Raw genomic sequence first — 25015 nt, forward strand, 5'->3', positions numbered from 1 at the left:
TGTGATTCATTGCAGCCAATTAGATAAATTGCATGGCCATAGAAGATCTAGTGGCATTTTTATGAGTAAAGGCTTGAGCACTGTCTGAGCTCTGGAAGAATAGAAAGAATTTCTGATATGAGTAGAAGTAATTAGAGTGACACCATCAGTTTGGATTTACTGTGTGGAAAGTTATTTAGAGACTAATTTATATTTTAGTTATAATTCTCAACAATTTTCTTCCTTTTCTTATGTTCACTTTGGACGTGTACATCACAACTACAGTGACTATTTAAATCAATTGTGAAATCCCCTAGACCAGTTAATCTGGGGGTACCTTAGAGGTGAGACATCATCTGGTAATCACTGGTCATGAGGGAAAAATATATTTTCCGCAACCAGATATAAGTGGTTGCTGGTTGTCGCCAAGGAAATGTGGTCACAAAGAGGACGTTGCCCCGTGTGATTGCTTTGGTTGCAATTTCATGCTAGCAACTACCAGAAACAATTCAACAGATTGGAGAATACACATTTTTTCATAGCAGCTGAAAGTTGCCAGCGTCTGCCTGACCAGTCTCTCGTCCTGTGTGGGCTTTAGCCATTAATTTCAAAGCGCCTGGCAACCACATCCACCACATTTTTCATTTGCAACTGGTGGTTGCCATTTAGTCACTAACTGATCTCTGGGCCTGTGTGACTGAGCCTAACCTGAAACAAACACAACTTAAAATCTAAAACCTGAACAAATTTGAGAAGAAAATTTAACTGTTGACTAGAAGTAAAAGAGCAATAGAAAGGGACAGTCAAAACAAAGAAATAAGAAAATATATTTAGATGAAAGCAAAAAATGGCACAGTGGTTTATTAGAAAAGCTAATAGTATGAAATATGTTAAAACTGTTTGCTAAACGTATAAAACATTGAAATGGTTAGCTCACAGTGTAAGTACATGAAATTGTGATATAAAATCATGACAAAAGATCAAAATAATTGAAACAGTTAGCTAAAATTCTGAAATCAGGTGGAAATTATTAGCTAAAACTTTAACTGTTGAATTTGTTAGCTAAACGTACTGGATAAACAGTTAAAAAAGCTAGCAAAAAAACAGATTTTAAAAAGTAGTCTTAACTAAAGATATAAACTGTTTGAATGGCTGAAATAGAAACTCAATACTTGGCACTAAACTAGTAAGAGTGTTTGCTAATCATAATCAGTATATAGTTAACAGAACGTAATCGCTAAAAGTAAATGGTAAGCTAATTTCATCCTGCCAGATGATTACTTAGGGTGGGGGTTGTTAACCTTTGCTAGCCAGTCATTTTTCACTCAGGAAATGTGTATGAAGCCACAACTTAAGAAGAAACCACTTATGTATTTACAGCCATGACGTTTACAAGGGAAAGGGGGTATGCAAGGGGTATGCTTGAACCCTAAAGGTTTTTTTTAAATGAACTCCTGCTACCATACATAAACAGACGTTTTTGGTAAATATATGCACAAAGTTTCACTTGCTGTTGTACTAGGCTCTGGCTGCTGATGTCTGAAGATAACTTGGTATAGAGACATGAAGGGGTGAGAAGAAATGGCAAGCAAAATGGCAAAAAGGATGGGTAGTAGGATACCTAGGGAGGATATAATAAACAAAAACAAACTGTCATGTTTCCCCTGTGTCATCTCAAGCACGTGGGATGGCGATATGGGTTGAGGCAGAAAATATCACTGACACACAACACAAAGTATACTTGGCTTGCTATAGTCTAATTATTGCACGCTGAGCTGCCAGGCCCGGAGCTTCGGGGACTAGAGCATCTGTCGCCAATGGCAAAGGCTGCCAAGCCAGTCCTTAAAAAAAAGTCTTAAAACTGATCCCAAGCTAGTGAGGGAGAAAATTCTTACTGTCCAATGGGGAAGCAAGTCACTTGTTTCCAGTTTCATTTGATACTAGGTTTGAGTTCCATCTTAATGATAGCAAGTACCAGCTGAATGCCTAATCAGGATCTGCATCAGCTGTCTATAAGTTGCCAGTGTCACTCTTGGCAGTGCAGACTCTGACTCTGCTATTCTAAAGAAGAGATGAGGCACACTGCCAGAGTCCCCCTCTGGAAGACAAACATTTGTGATTCTATTTTCTAACAGGCAATTATGCTCTGCTGACACTGAATAGGAAGAGAATCACATTTATAGAGTTCATTTTCGTTATACTCTATTAACAAGGACAGCATTGGAACACACTGAAAACTCTTTCATTCAAATAGTGTAGTATTCTTATAATCTGCTCATACTTTAATTTGTCATTGCTAGGGTTTGTTGTTATTGCAAGCAAAACACTATTCTGGATTTCTTTTCAGGATGATGTATGGTCAAAGCATTGGAAGGTAATTTATTGAATAAATCTCCTGTGTAATCATTTATCATTCTTTCTTTCAGCATTAAGCATTTCTGCAAATTTATTGGCTTCAAGGCAATAAGTTAAAACCCAGATTTAAGCTAAGTGCAGATCCTTAGTTGGTTTAGAGTGTTTAAATTTATTTCAGTGGTTGTGTCTCAGGAGGTAGAGCAGGTCATCAGGAGGTTGGTGGTTTAATCCCTGGCTGGTCCAATGCGCATCCAAAGTATCTGTGTGCAGGATACAGAACTCCAGGTTGCTCACAAATGCATCCATTGGAATTTGAATGTATGTGAATGTTAAATAGAATGCACTTACATGCCGATGCAGTGCTTATGTGAATGAAACATGTTGTATAGAGCGCTCAAGTAGAATAGATAAGCGCTATATAACAACCAGTTCAGTCCATTAACTTTGACTGTCGGCTAATGTGACGCTTTTCCTCACAACGTGCACATTTATATTTTTTGTTTACTTTTGGCTGCAATCTCTCCACAAAATCTGCAGGAAGTCAGATACAAAATCTCATAAGTCTCATTGTTCAACTATCAGCTAATGTCTTTGGTGTCTGTGGTGTTTGAGTGCAGATGGAGGAGAAGAACAGACAACTACAGGAGAGGTTGGAGCTTGCAGAACAGAAACTCCAGCAGACCATGAGGAAGGCTGAGACACTCCCGGAGGTAGAGGCCGAACTAGCCCAGAGGATAGCAGCTCTCACCAAGGTAAGCGCACACATTTGTACATATTGTACATTAACACACATACTGTTGACGTATTCCCACAGATGCCCTCGTTTTTTTTCTGTACATTTGTGTAAGTGTGCACGTGGTGTCATGACGTTTCAACATGTTCCTCTCCTCTTCCTCGGCCACATAGTCTGACTCCAGCTCCTCTTCCTCTCCTGATGATTATCACTTTGTAATGGAAGCTAAACTCCAAGACATGAACTCCATTCTTAGGAAGGTAGTTCCACAGGGCATCACAGCTATTGCCAACTCCAATAGAGAACAGATATCATTCATTTATCTTATTAGTGTTTTGTGGCGGGCGTGTTTACTGGGATTCTGCTCTGGCTGTTCTACCACCATGGGACAGCTGCATGGCACTTCTGGCTGGAGCTCATACTTGGCAGTGCTGGAGCAGCTCTCTTCCTCTTTCATTCTGTCCTTTGGTGGCCTTGTTCTCCATCTTTCTCCTTGTCACTGTTTGTTTCAATCAGCTGTCTTTCCAGTTACGCTTTAAAACATAGATATCCATCTTTGAGTTTGGGATAGAAGCTTTGGCTTGTGTTGTCGCCACCATTTTTCTTTGTTGGCCCTTAGGCTGTCAAGCACACAGATCATCGTGGCCTCTCTTTTTTTTTTCTTTTTTTTTTGTCCTGTCTGTGCTGTGATCCAACTGTAGGCGGAAGAGCGTCACGGGAGCATTGAGGAGCGAATGAGGCACTTGGAATGCCAGCTGGAGGAGAAGAACCAGGAGCTGCTGAGGGTGAGTCACTGCGGAGGCGTTGTGCCAAGCAGCGTTAACCAGGCAGCCACTTCTGCATGAGCAAGACAGCTTGAAGCGACTGCAACTGATGGCACACTGATGGCACACTGTCTGATTTACACTAAAGTGTATGAATTTGCTATCATACACTTTAGTGTATGATAGCAAATTCAAGCGAGAATACTGTCTGTATGAAGATGTTTAACCTCATGAGTCATTTTCAAAGTTTTTTTGTTGTTGTTTTCCTTATTTGAAAAATGCAATAGTGGGCAATCTTTTCAACAGCAGTCATATAGTACAGAGAAAACCCCAACAGTCAAATGACCCCTTTGAGAAAGCACTTGGCAACAGTGGGAAGGAAAAACTTTTTAATAGGAAGAAACCTCCGGCAGAGCCAGGAGGGGCAGCCGTCTGCCACGACTAGCCGGTGGTGATGGGAGGGAGAAAGGATAAAAGATACACTGTGGATGGGAGCCAGAAATTGATAATAGCTAATGATTAAATGCAGTGGTGTATAAATATATAGTGAGTGAAAAAGAAACACTCCCAATGCATCATAGGAATCCCCCAGTAGCTTAGGCCTTTTGCAGGGAGGATCACCTGATGCAGCCCTAATGATGTTCTTTATCAAAAATGAAAGTTTTAAGCCTAATCTTAGAAGTGGAGAGGGTATCTGTCTCCCGAATTCAAATTGGAAGCTAATTCCACAGAAGAGGGCCTGAAAGCTGAAGGCTCTACCTCCCATTCTACTTTTAAATATCCTACGAACCAGCAGTTTGAGAACAAAGTGCTCTGCTGGGTTCATAAGGTACTATGAGGTCTTTAAGATAACATGGGGCCTGATTATTCAAGACCTTGTATGTGAGGAGAAGGATTTTCTATTCAATTTTTTATTTAACAGGGAGTCAAGAAAAGCCAATATGGGAGAAATAGCTGTGTATTATTCAGCATGTAAAAAATAAATATAAAAATGAGGAGGCTTAATCAGATTTCAATTTGACCAATCTCCCACTCAGTGTCCTCTTCTCATGCACTATTGCATTGCTTCCAGTACTGCTGTTAATTTTAGATTGTCACTTGGAATTCCCGTACTGATCGCGGCACTCCACTCATGTGTCAAACTAACCCAACTTTCATCCGGATACAGTAGTACTCCCTGATGAGGTCTCCAGCAATAACCCAGGGACCAAACAGCAGTTTTTGGTGGAACTGTTGCTCAGTGGCCAAGCCTGAAGCTAATGCATAAGGTCAGGAGGCTAACAAGGAGTATACTCGTCCTTTTTGTCGACATTCACGGGTTTGTGCATTCTGGATTTGTCCTCGAGGCTGTCAATGCAGAGTTCTGCTGTAGCATCCTGAGGCATTTAACAGAGAACATGTGTGACCTTGTTCTATTGTGCGCAGAAACAAGCCAACACAATCTTTAGTCGCCACCAGCCCCACTCACCAGATTTCACTCCCTGTGATTATTTTTTCTCTAAAATAAAGAAAATTATGTGGCTGTTCAGACACAGAAGCGGGGATCCAGTGCAGAAGTGGTCAGAATCAGACCTCAGAGAGAGATCTAAAGTGCAGCCACACTAGAAGCATAGTAATTTATTTGAGGTAATCTTTACTGAAATGTGGTGCTTGGGGTTCATTTACATAATCACATAATTTATGATACACTACACTGATTTGTTGAAGTGTTGTCCTCATATAAAGTTCTGATTTTAAACTAAAAATAGAATAGCTGTAAAGGCCATGCAATTAGTTATTCTAGTTCCTGCTGAGAGGCTTTCATGACATCAGAAACAATTTAGACTGATGTCTTATTCTCATACAAATGGGCTTGTTTTGTGTTGGTTTATCTGTATTTTTCTCCTTCAGGCTCGACAGAGAGAAAAGATGAATGAAGAGCACAATAAGAGACTCTCAGACACAGTGGACAGACTCCTCACTGAGTCCAACGAGCGACTTCAGCTCCACCTGAAGGAGAGAATGGCAGCTCTCGAAGAGAAGGTTAAAAACGACTGACATGTCAATGGAAACCTGTCAATATCAATTGCATCAAGTGAAGGTCATTAAAAGATGTATTTTTCTCACTTCTTCCCTTTTTCCCCCCTTTTCTTTGCAGAATATGCTAATCCAAGACTCGGAAACTTACAGAAAACAGTACGAGGAGTCAATCCAAGAAAAAGTAGGTTGTAGAGATCGAGAAATGATTACCTCCTGTTTCAAAATGTCTACATTTTACATGAGCTTAGCGTAATAATTGACTTTTGAGTACAGCAATAATGAGTTTGGTTATTGGCACTGTTTAATTTTTTATAAACCTTCAATATTGAAAAGCTCCGGCAAGGGGTAGAATAATGAGGTGGCTACTGAAAACAGTAGAAATTACAACTGTCACTTACTCAGACCTGTAAATGTAATCAGCTCCACATGCTGCAGCCATGCCACTAGTATAACTAGTGGTATAAAGGGGTAGGATAATCATTTTTTGGACATGTAATATCACAGACAATGATGTAGAGAAATTGTTTTGTCCAGTCGCAGCTGGCAGACGATATTGAGAAACTGAGATCGGAGCTCGACCAATTCAGATTGAGGGCAGGCTCCCTCACAGAACCCACGCTGTCACGGTAGGTCGGTTTTCTGTGTGTGTGTGTGTGTGTGTGTGTGTGTGTGTGTGTGTGTGTGTGTGTGTGTGTGTGTGTGTGTGTGTATCCGGATGTAAGACGCAGTTTGTAGCGTACCTCCACATGCATATACTGCATCAGTTGCTGCTTTTGGACCACCATATTGGACAGGGGGAGAAATAGGCTTCCTCCTTTTCTTGTCTTTCACAGTAAAAGCCTACAGTTGCTTTAACAGCAATCTTTGACACGTTCCAGGAGCCAAATAAAATCATCTTTGGTTTTAATCACTGTTGAATAGATTTTATTTCCCTTAATAAATAACATTTTTCTTGTTTTTATTTGAGAATGATTAATTTATATCACTAAATAAATTAATTTGTGGGATTGCAAAAGTCAGACAACACATTTTAATCAATTCAATTAGAATAAACTTGCTGTTAAATTTAAATCGGAATAAAAAGCTAAGCTTTAAAACTAACTTTAGATGGACAAAGTTAAAAACTGGCCAGAAACATATTTTATATGTATTTTAGGAGCTATATAAAACCATTAATCACATTCCTTGTTAATCAAATAATATTTTAAATGTCTTTGAATTGTGTATCACTTGTGTTCAGTTGCATGTCGGGGCTGCAGCCCTCATTTGTGGCCAGTGACATTTGCCTCCACTGGCAAAAACATCAACATTTAAGTGTCCAGTCAACTATTCATGCCAATCCCTAATCACTATGTATGTCTAAATATATTTTCCTTATCAAAATGTATAGTTATCCAAAAATAGACAAGCCTGCAATATTTAGATAAGCAAACGGTGAGCTATTTTGGGTTTAGAATCTGTCCATTTACCACCACAAGAAGTCTGTCATACATTATGTGTGATTCAACTATTTGATTCATGAACTTTAAAATAAATGTAGTTTTACTATATGTTCTATAGACTTTACTAGGAGAATAAAGACAAGGAATGTTTGTCTCTATTGCTGAGAAGGCTTGCCAGTCAAGTGCTTCTCAGAAATGAGCCAAAGAAAAAATCTTTGGCTTGTTCAGTGGGAGCACGGTGATCCTTGATTAGTTGGTTCTGTGTCCAAACATTAGTGTTGGATACACAACGTATTATAAGGTAAGCAAATGACTCAAGAAAAACGTGGATGCTGTGAAAACATCTGCAACATAAAGGAGATGTGTTACACTAGACATGCAATAAAAGGCCACGAGAGATTCAGATTTAGTCTAATGTGTGTGTTTATGGAACAGGAAGCAAAGAGAGGCAAATAGATACTCAGTCTCCAGGAGCTTTCCTGTTATTTTATCCTTCTGTGAAAACTACTTGCTCTGTTACACTATTGTTAGAAACACTGGTATAATGGAACTTTTGGCATCTATTTTTGGATGTTTTCTGGTTTCCATTTCATGCTGCTTGAAGTTCTAATCTTACAAAGCTGACGTGTTGACAGTGGCAGCCTTAATCTCTTCCAAAGACAAACAATTTGCAGCCATAGAAGCATGCATAACAAGCTCTTATCCTTCAAGAAGTACACTTTGCACCTCCTCACTGTGACTAATAGGTACGCTTGAAGTATCAAAATATAACATCTGACTGGTTTCCTGCCTGCGTAACTAATCGGTACTGCAAGTTTTCTAGCTGTGTCTTATCTACTGGCAATCTGCTTTACGACCCAAACAAAATCACTGCTAACGATTGTGTTTGAAGGATTTGCTTTAACAGGTTCAGATATTATTCATCTGTCATATGAAAAACACAAAATCTGTAACCAAGCATTTTGCGTTTAGCTTCAATAATACTCATAAAAGTTGTTTCCCAGATCCCATCTGGACACATCAGCTGAGCTTCGATTCTCTTTGGGATCTCTGGCTGAAACCCAGTCAGACCACTACCGCTCAGCAAAGGTCATCCATCGACAAAGGAGAGGTCGAATAGGTCTGCGAGAAACCAAGGTGAGGAATAACATCTGGTTTGTCTGCCTTTCAATTTTACTTATATTTAAATGTTTCTATTTTAAAAACATCTAAGAGCTTCTTTAGTGGTCTGTCAATGAACGGTGTCAGCTTTGAGTTAAATTTAGATACTGGAGAAGTTCCAGTTTGGCAAATCCAACAGGGACTAAAATATTTCAATATACACTCACTGGAAACTTCATTACACCTTCCTAGTACTGGGTTGGGTTGCCTTTATTCTGTATCACATAGATTAAACAAGTTGCTAGAAGGACTCCTCAGAGCTTCATACAGCTGCTTCAGATTTGGTGGCTGTAGAGACTTTCTGATTGCTGTAAATTCATTGTTAAGTTTGAGAAACCAGTTTGACCTGATTGAGCTTTGTGACATGAAGCCTATTCCCCATACAATTACACTGATAGCAGCAGCCTGAACTGTTCACACAAGGCGGGATGAATCCATGTTCTGATGTTGTTTGTAATAAATTCTGACCCTGCCATCCTAAAAGTAGCAGCAGAAATCAAGACTCATCAGACTAGAGATTTTTCATATCTTCTGTTGTCCAATATTAATGAGCTCAGGTAAAGTGTAGCCTCGCTTTCTTGTTCTTGACAGGAGTGGGACTCTGTGTGGTCTTCTGCTGCTGTAGCCCATCTGCTTCTAGGCTCTATGTGTTGTGCATTCAGAGATACTTTCCGGCATACCTTGATTGGAATGAAGGGTTTACTGTTAGTGATGCGCACACACTACATTTACCAAATATGATGACCAGAGACAAAGACATGGCAACAATGTACTGGGTCTGAATTAGGCCTTGAACCTTTAATATAACATTATTGACAGGCTTAATGCGAACATTTTCTGTAGGCTCTTATTTTGGAGGTTTAAAGTGTTTGGATTCTAAATACAGGTTATGGCAATTCAAGTATGAGTGCAGCACACATTATAAATATATAGGATACTGCTTTTAAATGAAACAAAAACCATTTCCATCTTTTGGTGTGTCGCCACTACTACTGCTTAGAGAAGTCATTAAGTCTTATTAGAGTTAGTAATAAGACATAATCAGGGGAAAAAAGCATAAGTGCTTCTCATAAAATCGTATTACATGACTATGTTTTCAGTTTCCAGTAATGATCTCAAAATATTAGTTCATAACTAATAAGATATTGTTTTGTAGTCACAGTTTCACTCTGTCTCTGTATGCAGGCAAAGTCACTGGGGGAGCCTGAATGGCGCTCACAGCAGTTGGGGGTCCTGGGAGGCCACCACTTTGAGAGCGACACGGAAATGTCTGACATTGACGACGACGATAGGGAGACGTTGTTCAGCTCCATGGACCTGCTGTCTCCCAGTGGTCACTCCGATGCACAAACTCTGGCCATGATGCTTCAGGAGCAACTGGACGCAATCAACAAGGAGATCCGGTAGCTGACACACGCCGTTGTATAAATTTAATACTGAAGGCCAGATTTCCAGACGTATTGATCTGCCTCCTCGTTCTAAATCCACTTTACTGGAGACCGACTGTTTTTAAGATCATGTTCTGGAAAGACTTTAAAGTTTGGAGCGATATTCTGCTTCCATAACTCCACCTTGTTTGCCCTTGGTTGCTAAAGCAATATTTCACCCCAAAACTCTGCTTTTAGAATTAAAAATTAACACACCCACATTGATTTTGGTTGCCTTGTGTTCAAGCTAGTAACCACAGAAGCAAGATAAAAAGTGCCCCAGAGATACAAGAAGAAACTGAGCCGGATAGTAATTCACTCTCTAGACAAAATGTGTGTCTGCCGAGCTCACAGGTAAACCACTAAAGGTGTCTGTAGATTACTCTTCCCGTATGTGACCCAAACACTATTCTTGTATGCACTCAGTGTTTTGGGAAATGTGAGGTGCCTCTTGCTTGATAATGCTGTAATTATCTTGTGCCAATAAGTATTCATGACCCCCAGGCACAACTTTACTTAGTTCTTTATTTCAAGGGCTGTTAATGTGCCTTGTGGTCTTTGCTAATTTACATCTACATCAAAAGACACAGCGCTACATTTCTTTTAGAAAGATTTAATGCGGTCTTATTGTGTAAAGTGATCATGAATCTAAAGTGTTGAGCTTTCAGCTAATTACAAAGTTAGATACAGAGTGTGGTTAATTACCCGACTTTTAGCCTTTTAACTCTTTAGTTTGTCCTTTAATTACTTTACCTGATACTGCAGGGACTTAAAGGACTGAGCGTTGTAAATCTACCTTTAAAGAACTTGAAAGCTGAGGCTATTTTTGTAGCAGTATAGCTTCTATATTTTTTGCTTTTTAAGTTATCTAAAAAATGCACAGCTTGATTCTTTTTTTTTTTTAAGTTTTACATAGAAAAATATTCACAGCATTTTCCTGATACCAGGCTAATCCAGGAAGAGAAGGAGTCAACAGAGCTGCGGGCAGAGGAGATTGAGAACCGAGTGGCCAGCGTTAGCCTCGAGGGTCTAAACCTGGCTCGAATGCACCACCACGGAGCCTCCATCACTGCCTCAGCAACTGCCTCCTCGCTTGCCTCCTCTTCCCCACCCAGCGGACACTCCACACCTAAGCTTGATCCTCGAAGCCCTGCCCGGGACATGGAGCGCATGGGGGTCATGACACTGGTATGTTACATCACAATGTGCGAGACATCTTCTATCATACCGTCTACAGACCCTACTACAGACCTCTGTTTACATAATGTATGTTGCATCAATAAATTGCCATCTTTTTACCTGCAAGAGCACCATGTAAACTGTAAATGTGGTCTTTGTTTAGAAGTCTGGGAATAGTAATGCAGTTGGTACAAAATACAGTTTCCCTGCATGTGAAACCTTATGTAGAAAATAGATGTAGCTACCATTATGTCACCTATTGGTTTTCTTGAAGCCAGATTAAAGTTACAGAGCAGAGTTGCCAAGTGCTGAGAAGCATTGAGTGTAAAAGTTGCCAATGCTCTGTTGACTCAATAACTACAGAGTTCCAAACCTCCTCTAGCATTAATATCAGCACAAAAAGCGTGCAGTGGGAGCTTCATAGCATGGCTTTCATGGCCGAGCAGCTCATGTAGGTGTAATGTGTAGGTGGGCCGGTCCTTTTCTCAATATGGTTCACATAAAATAATAGAACTTCACTTATCAAAACTGTACCACAGACCTGTTTATCACACAGCAAGCCACACAGCAAGATAACTGTATTGAAAATGCTCCAGAAGGTAGTAACGCAACAAACACATTGGAGAGCTCTCTCGACTATCATCATTCAACCCAGGTGTCTAGTGGGATCAGTGTAAATGTCTTCTTTACCCATGGGATTTCAAAGCAATGAGGCTTTGATTTTATTGATTATTCAACTGACTTGTTTACCAATCTTTCTTTATTCCTCAGTGCTGATCTCTAAATAGGTGGTCTGGTATTGGGCAATGGCTCATGAGCTTCTAATGGTACATGATATTTCTATAAGTGAGCTAATTGTTTTATTTTTCACCAGCATGCAGGAGTTCAAGTTTTTGTTCATGCTTTAACACGTGGATATTGACAGTTTTTTTTCTGTTTTTCCTTCACCATACAGCCCAGTGATTTAAGGAAACACAGGAGAAAGGTACACACACCAAGAGTTTGCTTGACAGATTTTAAATATGATACCATTTCACTCTAACTCAGAGCTGTAATGGTTGCTGCAGTGACACCGTGAATAAATTGTTGACTTACTAGTGTCCGAGGTCACTTGTAATGCCCCGCCCCTTTGCCCTCATCCCTCAGATAGCAGCGGTGGATGAGGATGGCCGCGAGGACAAGGCCACCATTAAGTGTGAGACATCCCCCCCTCCGACACCACGCACTGTCCGAATGACACACACACTGCCAGCCTCCTCGCACAACGATGCACGAGGGTAAGTGCCTGCTGTAAGTGAAGGCATTTCTTAAAAAGGTTCTCGATGATGTGTGTTTGTAGATGATGTTGTCATCCTATTCTTGCTTTTGATGAAAATGAGATAGTATACTGCCCAATTAGTACTTGCCAGTTCAGCTGCAATTTTTGCTATGAATAATATTTCAACACGGAAGATATTACAGTACTTTAGTACTTTCTCAATATCTGGATGATTAAAGCTAAAAGTACAGCTAAAGTATCACTAAAGTAAAGCTAAAGTATCACTGTTGCAGTGATATCAGATGAGATGAAGCTTCAATAATTTGCATAAAATGCTCAAAAAGTACATTTGCTATAAGCAGCAAATATTCCCGGGATACAACACAAGAAAAAGTCAGTAAACTTTCATTTCAAAAGTTAATAACAGAACGAGTTAGAGTAACACAGCAGGGCATTAAATAAAATGTACTTGAGATGACAAATATACTTCTTAACATAAGCTTATAATGGAAATCCAAAATGTTTGTCCTTTGATTATCTCATAAAATTAAAATGTAGCAAACACTCCTTTTATGAATACTGTCTGTATGTTTCTGTCCTCAGGATTGTGGCTTCTTTAGAGGCTGAAGCCAGTGCCCTAAGTAGTGTAGCCAGCAGCCAGGACTCCCTCCACAAGCAGCCAAAGAAGAAGGGCATTAAATCCTCCATCGGACGATTATTTGGCAAGAAGGAAAAAGGCCGACTGGCACACCTAGCACACAGACAAGTCATGGTAGATCCACAAGGCGAGTACAGCGCTGGGATATTCTACTTAATACTATTACAATTTGGTCTATTTTGTCTAAAAAAAACTTTTTAAAAAAGCACTCTTAGCTGCAATTTTTGCCAGCTAAGAAGGTCTCTCAGAGTTTACAAACTGGACAGTACTACTTAGAATTCTACTGCTGCAGCTAGTCAATGTGTAACTTCATGTTAGCAGCATAAACACACTAAAAATGCATCGGCTTGGCATAGCCACAGTGTCATCACCTACTAGTTTCAATTTTAAAGGCTCTGTTTTATGGCTCAGTTACACTAGAATTAAAATACAAAGGTGGGAAAATGGGACTGATTGGAGGTTGCCCAATTGCATTTAGGTTTTTTTGTATTAATTGAACGAATACAAGTAGTTGCAGTGACCAAGTGGTCAAGAGATTGAGTGTGCAACACCCTCAGATACCTGGATGACTACTTTCAGTCATAACTGGGGGTGACTGGGGACAGGTTGCCTCCCACCTTTGAACTCTGCAAACAGTTGCAGACTGCAGTCACTCTTAGACAGAATGGCAAAGGTTTGCAAACAATTGCTGTGTGATTTATAAATGCAGACAGACATTCACATTGCAGTCAGTCTCTTTGTAGTAGAGGAATTGACTTAACTGGTTGCCAACTAAAAATACAAATACACTATTCATTTATTTATTCATAATAACAGTTTCTGATTATATTCACTTAAATCCATTTGTTCTCCACAGCAACAATGATGGATTCAGACATGGCGGGCCAGGACATGGGGGTGAGCAAGTTGGGCACTCAGGCTGAGAAGGACCGCAGATTGAAAAAGAAGTAAGCTTTTATCCTAAGTGCCACTTCACTAGAACATTTTTAGGTGGAGTTAGTATAGTCATAGTCCCTTAATGCACACCCAGCAGTATCCATTTAATATAATAACACAGACATTTAGGTACCCTGTGAGAAGAAACATTTTCTATGGAAAAAATCCAACTCAGTGCCAAACTTTCCTGAGAATTCCCACTCACTGCTACATTGCAGTATATAAACCAGTCTGAACTTTGGCATAGAGACAATGGCTACACCCTCCTTTTCCTGGGTTTGCCTTTAATCTCTTTTCTTTCACTGTATATTCTACCATAACCACGCTGAGAACAGGATCAATACAAAGCAGAAGCTCGATCAGTATCCACGAGCACAGATCAGCCCCACTGTATTCAGACACACAGCCAAAGTCACACTATTGATCCAGGCTAAAAAGCCAATTAATCGCACAAAGGTTCTTTGTCACTTTGGAAGCTATAGATGGCTTTCCTAACACACCACCCATAGATTACACTCAGACACATTAGGTGCCTTCTTGGGGGGAAAGAAACAAAAGGGAAACCCCTTCACACATCGGCTCTCTCAGCTGGAGTGTTTCAGAATAAATGTGCGTGTATGTTCGTGTGTGTGTGTGTGCGCATTTGCCATGCCTCAGTGCCAAATGATGAATGTCATTTGCTCGAAGTGCACATTGAGTTGTCATGACGGATAACTTTGCCTCCCATGTAGTTTGGTCAATAGAGAGTACTGTTGTTCGTATGTTGACAAATGTGTTGTTTTCCTTCCACTGCACCGACTTCTTCATAGCAGTGTCCGGGATTCAGGCCACACGCCACCACCTTGCATCTTGGTGCCTCCTCCTCCTCCTCACTGCATGCCATTAAGCTGCCTGCACTATTTCCATTTCAGCATCTTGGTTGATCAGTACTGCTGTGATCTCATTGTTGGTGTGTTTTATTTTCCTTCAAGAGGTAACAACAAGTATCTGAATGTAACTGAGCATTTGAATGTAAGACCATGGAGGGGAGGGAAGGGGAGGGTCTTGCTGTGTTTCAGTGCATTTCTCATTTCTTCTGCTGCACGAGATGTGATCAGGACTGCATTGTAGAAGATGACTTTTTTGGACTGCTCTACAGATGCTCCTGTTAAAGAATGTCCTCCATTGTGAGATATGTGTCTCTGTGTGTGCGTGAGTGGGCGTGCAAGTGTTTGTGTTTAGAGCCGTAGGGTGAATTTGCCTATAAACTCATTAACATGTGTGTACTTTTGTCTCCCCGTCGCTCTCTTTCTCCCTCTTTCTCTCTTCTTTGACTCTCTCCTCTCTTACCCTTCCTCTCCCTCTCATCATCCTCTGACTCTAACAAAGCGGGTAAGTTGCGAGGATGTATAAATGCCCTCCTGGATATGACATTGTCTCAGCCATTTTGCCCTTTGTGTCATCTCTTCTGTGTGTCTGCTCATCCGTCCTCTCCTGAAAGAACCAGTGCCAAAGCTGACGTCTCTTATCTATCTATCCTTCATGGCTGTTAATGATGCCATTGCTTTCTTTCTTTTCTTTTTTTTCATTTACCACATGAGGACTTTTTCTTCCCCCCCTTTTTACAGTTCAATGGCAGCTGCATCCATGGCTGGACAGAGAATGTGCCGCCGCTAAACCTGGGGCCCAATTTTTATACCCAGAATGTTTTCCTCTCCTTATCTGTGTCTCTTATCTATTTGTGTGAAATAACCAGCTGCAACATCTGGTTATGGGAATGTCAGAGGTTCTTTTTGGTTGTATGATTTATCATAACTGTCTCCTTACTTCCCTTTTCCCCCAGCTATGTTCAGTGGATGTATTTCTCCATGCATTAGACTTGACCTGAACATAAAACATGAGCTATCTTCCCCATGTGCTGGATAGATAAGACAGTGAATGTATCTGGTTGTGTTTGGATGAACACATTTCCTCTGTCACCTGTAGGCCTTTGTATGCCATGTGTAGTGTGTTTAAGTGCCCTTTCACCGCACCGAGGCCTTCAATGCTGAGAGTGCTACATGTATCATGTTTATTACAAAGCCCTCTCCTTCCATTTGTCAAGTTCTTTGACAACACAATCGGGGAAGGGGAGGTTGATTCAGAGTTAGATTTTTTTTTTTCATTTTGTTATGAAATGTGTTCACAAAATAGAATAGGAACTGTGTTGTTGTTTTTTTCGTGCGTGGATGTGAGTACGAGTGTGTTCCTCGGTCCCCTGTTCGTCAGGCATTTTTAGGCTGTTTATCAGTTCTGTATCTCGCTGAATGTGGGAGGATTCAGTACAATACAAATAGCTCTTTGCATGACAGACAAAGAGTATCTATTTGCTTCTCCTTGTCGATATGGTGCAAATTGCATTGGGCTGAATAGGTTGTTTCTAGTGCTCAAATCTACCCTCAAAAGGAGGCATAACAAAATAGTACTTAGACCTCAGATGTTACACTTCAACACCTGCTAAAAAAACAAAACATGGAGCACAGCTGAGAAAGTGTGAAGACAAGTTTCACTTAAAAATACCCGACTGCATGATTCAAACATCCAAAACAAACGAAAATCTATCTCTGCAGAAAAAAACTACGATGAGATGGATAATTGTGTTTAGTGTGGTGCCCAGAATCACTGAGCAGATAACTGCAGCACTGTGCTTTCCAGGTGTGGGCATTGTTGTTGATGCAGTACTTCTGCCAAGGTTGCAGCAATCCTCTAAATATAGTGTGAACATATTTTACAATCTAGATGTACATCAAAATATGCAGAGAGAAATTTAGAGTTCCAGGTTGAACTATTGCAAGCAAGTCTTAAATTACTAGAGACAGCTTGCTCTCCGTAGCTGCATCTGTTACGTAATTTAAAGGTAACATTTTAAATCAGCTTACAAATAGAATAGAGTCATAACTACCCAAATCAAAAATATGCAAATAATATTAAAAATAATAAAAACATTTAGATAATAAGGCATTAATTAAATCATTAAAAATAATGACAGATTGTTTTACCTTTGCATTATTTACTCTGTTTATTTTAATTTCCATTCCAAATCTTTTCCATCCATTTTTTTTCCTGACACTCACCCGGGTCTTGGTTCTGGGAGTAGCCATTGAAGCAGAGATGACCAGATCTTCTTCTCTTTATCCACCTCCTCCAGAGGTGTTCCCAAACCACCTGAGAGACAAAATCTCTCCAGCATTTCCTGAGTCTGCCCGGGGGCTTCCTCCCACTTGGATATGGCTGAAATACCTCAGCTTCCAACATCCCAAGAACCAGTTTAAGGAACTGGAGATTGGTTTGCCAAGGCTTACACCACCTTGATTTACTCTGCACCACACACCTATGGCTTGTCCCGTAGGTGATGGGTCCTTGGGAGCGCTGCCTCGTGTGTCTCGAAGGCCTAAGACCAGGCCACGAGGAGCGTGCTTTGTTCTTCATAGCAGTCTTTTGAGGGGGGGACCTGGCCTTGCACCTCCAGGACCAGTTTGCCTTGGGAAATCCTACCAGGGTAAATGCCTCGTACGGCATAGCTGCCGATGTAACTCAAGCGCACAATAAGGTGGAACTTAATGGAGGGGTCATCATGTCTTTTCTATTTCTGTATTATATATTCTTAGCATTTTTAGTCTCTATTTCACCAAGCTTTTCTTTTCTTGTATTTGCTTTTTACGTTTATTTGTGCATTTCTGCTTATAGAGACTGTCAAGGGTCAACTTGGCAGGTATTGGCTAATCAACACCAAGCTCACAAATAGAACACAAAGGTGTAAATACATAAAGAAACTTACGAATAAATCAACCTTTTCTTCATCTGTAACATTATTCACAAGGGTTCACCACAGTGGATTTCTTTTCATATTTTATTTGGCAGATTTTTATGCCAGATGCCCTTCCTGACACAACCCTCTCAGGGATTTGTGTCTCCTCCCAGTCTCAGAACTGGCAAAAGTCTAAACCACCAAGGTGAATAATTTAACAAAAAGACAAAATAAATGGAAATAATAATAAACAGCATTATTTTTCAATTATTTATTGGGAGGAATTTAATGTCAGCCATTTATTTATCCATTTATTGATTTCTTTTAATTATGTCAGCTTCAGCCCTCCGTATTGCAGGCATGACAGGGATGAGCTAGCCCAAAGGACTGTGGATTCAGTGAAGTCAGTGAATTGTATTAATGCAAGGCCTGTGTGTTTCTCTGAATGCAGATACAGCTGTGCATATCTGTGTTCCACTGTCCGTTAGCACAGAAGTGAATGATGAATTATTGCCCCTTTCAATGCTATAGGAGTACAGGCTGGACCGAGAGATAAAATGTGAATGAGTACAATCCTCTTCGTGTACTACACACACAATCTGCAACAGCACAACGTTAACTGCAGGAGTTTGTGAAGAGCATGTGAGCAGGTTTTAGGATGTGAGATGTAAGAAAGTCTGGCGTTTTGTTAGACTGAACAAATGTGTGTTCAGGATGTACAAATTCATGTGTTCATACCAGGTCTCCTCTGTCCCTGCCCTCAGACACGAGCTACTGGAGGAGGCTAGGAGAAAGGGTTTACCTTTTGCCCAGTGGGACGGTCCTACTGTTGTTGCGTGGCTGGAGGTAAATGGTCACCTTTCTCTAGTAGGTATATTAATAATTAAAGCACGTATGATGGATGTAGCTTTACTTTTATTGAAGTATGAGTATGAAGTTATGACCCAGTTTCCAATCACTTGCATGGATATTTACCGAACAGTAGCACAGAATAGAAATTTAAGAATATGTGACCATAACTGTAGTGACTCAGGGACGATTTAGAAAACACTGGAATATACAGGGTGGGCCATTTATATGGATACACCGTAATAACATGGGAATGGTTGGTGATATTAAAGTCCTGTTTGTGGCACATTAGTATATGTGAGGGGGCAAACTCCTCAAGATGGGTGGTGACCATGGTGGCCATTTAGAAGTCGGCCATCTTGGATACAACTTTTGTTTTTTCAATAGGAAGAGGGCCATGTGACACATCAAATTTATTGGTAATGTCACAAGAAAAACAATGGTGTGCTTGGTTTCAACATAACTTTATTCTTTCATGAGTTATTTACAAGTTTCTGACCACTTATAAAATGTGTTCAATGTGCTGCCCACTGTGTTGGATTGTCAATGCAACCCTCTTCTCTCACTCTTCACACACTGATAGCAACACCGCAGGAGAAATGCCAGCACAGGCATCCAGTATCCGTAGTTTCAGGTGCTGCACATCTCGTATCTTCACACCATAGACAATTGCCTTCAGATGACCCCAAAGATAAAAGTCTAAGGGGGTCAGATCGGGAGACCTTGGGGGCCATTCAACTGGCCCACGATGACCAATCCACTTTCCAGGAAACTGTTCATCGAGGAAGGCTCGGACCTGGCACCATGGTCACCACCCATCTTGAGGAGTTTTCCCCCTCACATATACTAATGTGCCACAAACAGGACTTTAATATCACCAACCATTCCCATGTTATTAAGGTGTATCCATATAAATGGCCCACCCTGTACAGCTAAAGGACCCAAAATACAGACACTCTTCTGCCCCCTAATGTTTACTAGCATATGTACATTCACAAGCCAGTTCATGACCTCCCTAATCCTCCAGCACAATGTTCTAGTTAAAGATGGCGCCATATGGGATTAAGGCTGATATTAAAATATATTTGACTGAAAGTTGTTTTGGGGGTTTTTTTAACATGATTTTTATTGCCAAATAAGTACTCAGTCTTTCCTGTTAACACTGTTGTCTCCTCACCACTGTGTGATGAAGTTGTGGTTGGGGATGCCGGCCTGGTACGTGGCAGCATGTCGTGCCAACGTGAAGAGCGGCGCCATCATGTCGGCCCTATCTGACACCGAAATCCAGCGGGAGATCGGAATCAGTAACCCTCTACACCGCCTCAAACTTCGCTTGGCAATCCAGGAAATGGTCTCCCTCACCAGCCCCTCAGCCCCGCCCACCTCCAGAACCGTGAGTTACACGGAAAATGTGGGAATTTTATTTCCACACATATTTGTTGAAGGAAGCGTTGCTCTAAAGGAGGGAACATTTCTCATAATTTGTAACAACAGAATTGGCAAAAAACAGACAAAGAAGGAACAAGGATTTGGAAATGGGAAAGCAGTTAGCCTAGCTAGCCTAGGTATATCAGAAAATGATAATAAACTGCATATCTACCCGCACAAAAAAAACAAAAAAACAAAAAAGGAATTAGTGATTTTTCAAGATGCTGGATAGACCTGACTTTATACGGCTGTTTCCCATCTTTATCCTAAGCTAAGCTAACAGGTTCCTGGTTTAATTGTGTGGTTTCAAATCCTGAAATGTGGAGCCATTCCTTCAACATACATTCTGCCTGTTTTGCACCTATTAAATTGAGTTTTTGTGAGTTTGGTCATGTGTATTTTTAGTTTTTCATTGTGATTTTTTTTAAATGTTATATTATGATGTAGGTAAAGCACTTGAAGCTATAGCTAGCTATAGCTAACTAGGTCACACTGGTTATAGTGCACATACATGTACTGCAACACTTCTGCAAGAAAAAAAAAAGGTTATTGCAATCATAATTTCTGCCTCCAAAACAGTTCTAGCAAATATTTTTGGGACATGAATAGCTTCCCTGCTTGCATACACCACATCTTCACGCATGGGTAACACGCTCAGTCCTTACCATCACATCCAGGTTGTCTGCGATTTTTAATAGTTGCTTTATGATAAGTAAGCGTATATTACAGTGGGAGTTGGTGATGGCCCAGTCTGTAAAACATGGCTCCTACCGGTACTGTAATTTAGCTTGCCAGTTATTCCACACCACACTTGCTTTCATTGCTCCCTCCTGTCATGATAATTGCATACAGACTCTGAGGACTCTGCTGTTCCTTAATGATTGCAACTGTTCACACTGCAGAGCAAATATGCTGTTATACAAAAGGTACACTTGGACTTACAGTGCAGCTCATATATCACGCAGACGTAAGAAGTTGCATTGGCTGTATAAACCCAGCCAGGAGCATTCATTAAAGTTGTTTTTAGACGCTGCTAGTATGCATGCAAGCATTATAGCTCAGAATCTCTTCTCACCTCTCCTGTTGTTCAGTAACTTTGCCGGTACTCTCCGCTGTGCTACCCCTTCACCTCGCCCTCTCTTCCACCACTTAGCTCCACTTCCACACCTCATGAAATTTTCATTACAGAGCCAGAGACGAGTCCAATCAAACTCCCCCAACTGTGGCAGGCCTCACACTTAAAACCTCTGCACTTAACAGAGGGGGTTAATTGACCTTGTAAATGCAGCAGGATGTGCATGTCAAGCAGAAACTCTAGAGAGTGTAAAGACTCAGGCGGTTTCCCAGCCTCGTTGAAACCAGAAACATGCAATGATTTTATCTTTACCTTTTACCATTTCATCCCAACCTTTTTAAATGTTTTACCTTCAAACACCTGTCAGATGGACTCAAGAACCCCTTCACAGATCAATTTGTTGATTTTATTTATATTTTATACTATAAATCTTGGTCATACCATTTCATAATGGATAATTACCTATAATGCGAAACCTCACGGTAAATGGCTAACGATCGCAAGTCATTAGTAAACGAGCGTGTTGCTTCACAGTCAGACCCACCCTTCCTTTTCACATTTAGTTTATACTACTTTTTTATTCTCCATGTATCCCAAGCTAACAACTTCATCCTCCTGTTCATACTTTTCGCAGTTTCTTTAACAATTTTTTATGCTATTAGCACACAATAGTAACTTTCACTTCCTTCTAAGTTTTTTTTTTAAATTACATTTGATTTTTTTCCAGAGTAATTACTTTCTACAGTAATATGCACACATATTAAACCAGTCCAGTTTAAATAGACTGGTGCTTAATTTTCACTTTTCTATTTGAACTAACTTAAAGCACTTTTCACTACAGGCCTTATTCACCCATTCACCTTATATGCCCTCAAATTTTCACGCTCCAATGGACGCACTGGGAGAAGTTTGGGGTTCCGTATCTTGCCCAAGGACGCTTTCGACCTGCTAGACGACCTGCTCTATCTCCTGAGCCATAGTCGCTCCATCTGTCCTATAGTGACCCTTGACTGGAAATCACTGCCTTACATTTTTATTATCTAGGCAATAATATCTGATCCTGTAGCTGCTGAACAGTCATTCTTTTGCTCAACAGTGACAACTCAATGCAGCCAAACGGACAACAATGAGAGAAACCAGCTTTGTCAAAAAAATTAAAAAAATTATGTAATACAGTCACACAGAGAGGTTTATTAAAGGTTAGCATTATGTTACTGTATTTTTTTTAATCCATTAATAAGAACAATATTAATTGAAAAATCCCCAAACATAGTCCAGGTCCATTTCACTATTAAATAAATCTGTTTTTGTGATGAACATTTTAACTGCCTTTCTTACTAATTTATCACATAGAGTAGCCAAGACAATTAACATAATCATCACTACTATTGTTAGTTGCACCTGTAGGTGTGAATGATATGGACAGACACCATTAGAGATGTGTTTTGTTTCGCTCGTTTGAGTGAACTGGCTGTCTGCTAGTGGAAGGTGAATAGATGGGTAACGTGCAATTTACATGTCTGTTGGTGTTGGTTACTAATTTATTCAGTCTTAAATGTTGTGCATGCCAAATGTCCCTGTTATCTGCGTCTCTTGTGTATGTATTGTATGCATATGTCCGGATGTTCTGTGTTATACTTTGTGTTTTTGTCCTTTGCATATGCCCTTTGACCCCTGGCGGGTTTGGGGCCAGTTCATCATCTGACTGTGATGCTATAACACTATTGGCTTACAGTGGTGCTGCTCTTCTTCTTTAACACTGCTTGCCCCTCCTACCGGACCTCTACTACCAACCCTGCTGCTGCTCTGTCTCTTGGGCTCTGCCCCTTATAGCCATCAGGCAATGTATGGGTGACCCATGAAGAGATGGAGACCCTGGCAGCCCCTTCCAAAACGGTCAGTCCTGCTGTGTCCTTTAACGGTTACCCTTTTCTTTCTGTCACTCATATTTGTCTGGTGGTATAAGTGCGATTATCAGAGGGTGGATGTGGAAAAATATGAATGGTTTCTAATGGAGAAGGCATGAAGCGGTTAAACCCTTCTCCAGTCTATGAACCTCTTCTCAACACTAATGGCCAGCTTGAAGCTTTTAGCAGCTGCTGATGCCTCAATGAAGGTTTGAGTCACCGTTCACTGTTGTTTGGCTCAGTAAAGCTCCATAATGAAAGGTCACGAATCATCAATTCTCGGCTGTTTATTTCGGTGGTGTTGTTACTCACCACATACCAGATGTCAGAGTTATTTAAATCACATTTCGCAGTCAGCTTTTTCGCATACAGGAGACTTATCCTTATGAAACTGCATGCCGTAGAGTTTAATCAAAATACCAATTTTAGAAATAGAGAAACTTGTAAACGTGTGGAGAGACGTTTCATCACCTCATTCTCAGGCTGCTCCAATCTGGAGGCAAGTGTCAGTGTTATTGTTGATGGGTACGTTTTTGGGTTTTTTTTTTGTTTGATTTATTTTATTACCATATTGTATCTTAATTAACTGGATTCAGATTGTCCCATTATTTTAATTGAGAGTCTCCATTGTCATCCACTTACATGCAATTTAAGGTAAATTAAGTTAAAAAATAAATAAAATAAATAAAAGCACCTTCCTTCAGCTGGATAGCTGTAGTGTTCCAGCTATCCAAACTGCTGGAACACTACAGCAAATGCCAATTTTGACAGGGTCTACTTTTGATTGGGCATGAAAAACAAAAAACATCATAAGCCATAAGGTGTATAACAGCTGCTGCTGAAATTTGTGTTTCCCTTCAGGATCTCCTCATGCACTATCAGTTTGATTTGGATGCAATTTAAGGATTTGTTATTGTTCTAAAAGTGACAATTGGTCTTCATTTTCTCTCGTTTTCTTTCCCCTGTGTTTGAGCCAGAAGTCGGAGTCTGAAGAGGGCAGCTGGGCACAGGTAAGTGGAAAGCCTGTTGTCTCTTACAGGCAGAGTGAAAATGTGCAATTGGTTTGGCGAGTTTTGTTAAACATCGTGTTAAATGTGTTTTCTATTAGACTCTTGCCTATGGTGACATGAACCATGAGTGGATAGGGAACGAGTGGCTGCCCAGTCTAGGACTACCTCAGTACCGCAGCTACTTCATGGAGTGCCTCGTGGATGCCCGTATGCTGGACCACCTCACCAAGAAGGACTTGAGGGTGCACCTTAAAATGGTGGACAGCTTCCACAGGTACTAGACTTGCATCATACTTATAATATATGTACAAAATGTTTGATCTGGCTCTAGTAACTCATACTTTAAAGGGTTTTTTGGGAGGTGCTAAGCTGAGAGGGCATCCGTTTCTTTTTAACTTTGTTTTCCTGAAATCAGAACAAGTTTACAGTACGGGATCATGTGTCTGAAGAAGCTCAACTATGACAGGAAGGAGCTGGAGAGACGCAGGGAGCAAAGCCAGCATGAAATGAGAGGCAAGTACATCCAAGACACGAGCAGTTTGAGAGTGCGCATCTTCGCCAAGGCTGAAAATTTCCTCCATGATTTGTCTTTATTGAGTTCCTGCATGAAAACAGATAACTGTATTTCTGTGACAGTTCCTTTAAAACATAAAATGAATAACTAACAGTTGTTCTTATTTCCGCTTTGTATGAACTGTATGTGAAATCTTACTCTATCAGAAATTTCCAGACTAATATCTAGTCTAAAAGTATTTTAAATCTGGTAAAATGTGCAAGTTCAGTTGACACTTTTTCAGTTATAAAAATGTTATAATAAACCAAACATATGTGAAAACATTTGAAGTCCATACTTGTCTCTGCAGACGTTCTGGTGTGGAGTAATGAGCGGGTCATCCGCTGGGTGCAGAGCATAGGCCTGAGGGACTACGCCAACATCCTGCTGGAGAGCGGTGTGCATGGAGCTTTGGTTGCCCTGGATGACAACTTTGACTACAGCAGCCTGGCTCTGCTCCTCCAGATCCCCACACAAAACACTCAGGTACTACTGCAGCTGCACTGTGCAGTCTAG

At 40.5% G+C, this 25015-nt stretch overlaps 1 protein-coding gene across 10 annotated transcripts in view; it reads left to right on the plus strand.

Annotated features, from left to right (window-relative positions):
* The window catches only part of ppfia2 (PTPRF interacting protein alpha 2), a 183292-nt gene that overhangs the window by 150497 nt on the left and 7780 nt on the right, over positions 1 to 25015 (plus strand). For 9 of the 10 annotated variants that reach the window (XM_063460522.1, XM_063460521.1, XM_063460525.1 and 6 more), the window contains 19 exons: positions 2952 to 3086; positions 3769 to 3852; positions 5722 to 5853; positions 5969 to 6031; positions 6385 to 6476; positions 8297 to 8429; positions 9639 to 9856; positions 10828 to 11068; positions 12015 to 12044; positions 12206 to 12336; positions 12921 to 13102; positions 13832 to 13922; positions 18442 to 18523; positions 19719 to 19919; positions 22863 to 22925; positions 23914 to 23946; positions 24045 to 24220; positions 24362 to 24459; positions 24810 to 24985. In XM_063460522.1, the coding sequence (XP_063316592.1) occupies positions 2952 to 3086; positions 3769 to 3852; positions 5722 to 5853; positions 5969 to 6031; positions 6385 to 6476; positions 8297 to 8429; positions 9639 to 9856; positions 10828 to 11068; positions 12015 to 12044; positions 12206 to 12336; positions 12921 to 13102; positions 13832 to 13922; positions 18442 to 18523; positions 19719 to 19919; positions 22863 to 22925; positions 23914 to 23946; positions 24045 to 24220; positions 24362 to 24459; positions 24810 to 24985 (2361 nt within the window). The remainder of the gene's footprint in view (positions 1 to 2951; positions 3087 to 3768; positions 3853 to 5721; positions 5854 to 5968; positions 6032 to 6384; positions 6477 to 8296; positions 8430 to 9638; positions 9857 to 10827; positions 11069 to 12014; positions 12045 to 12205; positions 12337 to 12920; positions 13103 to 13831; positions 13923 to 18441; positions 18524 to 19718; positions 19920 to 22862; positions 22926 to 23913; positions 23947 to 24044; positions 24221 to 24361; positions 24460 to 24809; positions 24986 to 25015) is intronic. The other variant, XM_063460524.1, reaches the window with a different exon arrangement.

The sequence above is a fragment of the Pelmatolapia mariae genome, linkage group LG17 (assembly GCF_036321145.2).
Source record: "Pelmatolapia mariae isolate MD_Pm_ZW linkage group LG17, Pm_UMD_F_2, whole genome shotgun sequence".
NCBI lineage: Eukaryota > Metazoa > Chordata > Actinopteri > Cichliformes > Cichlidae > Pelmatolapia > Pelmatolapia mariae.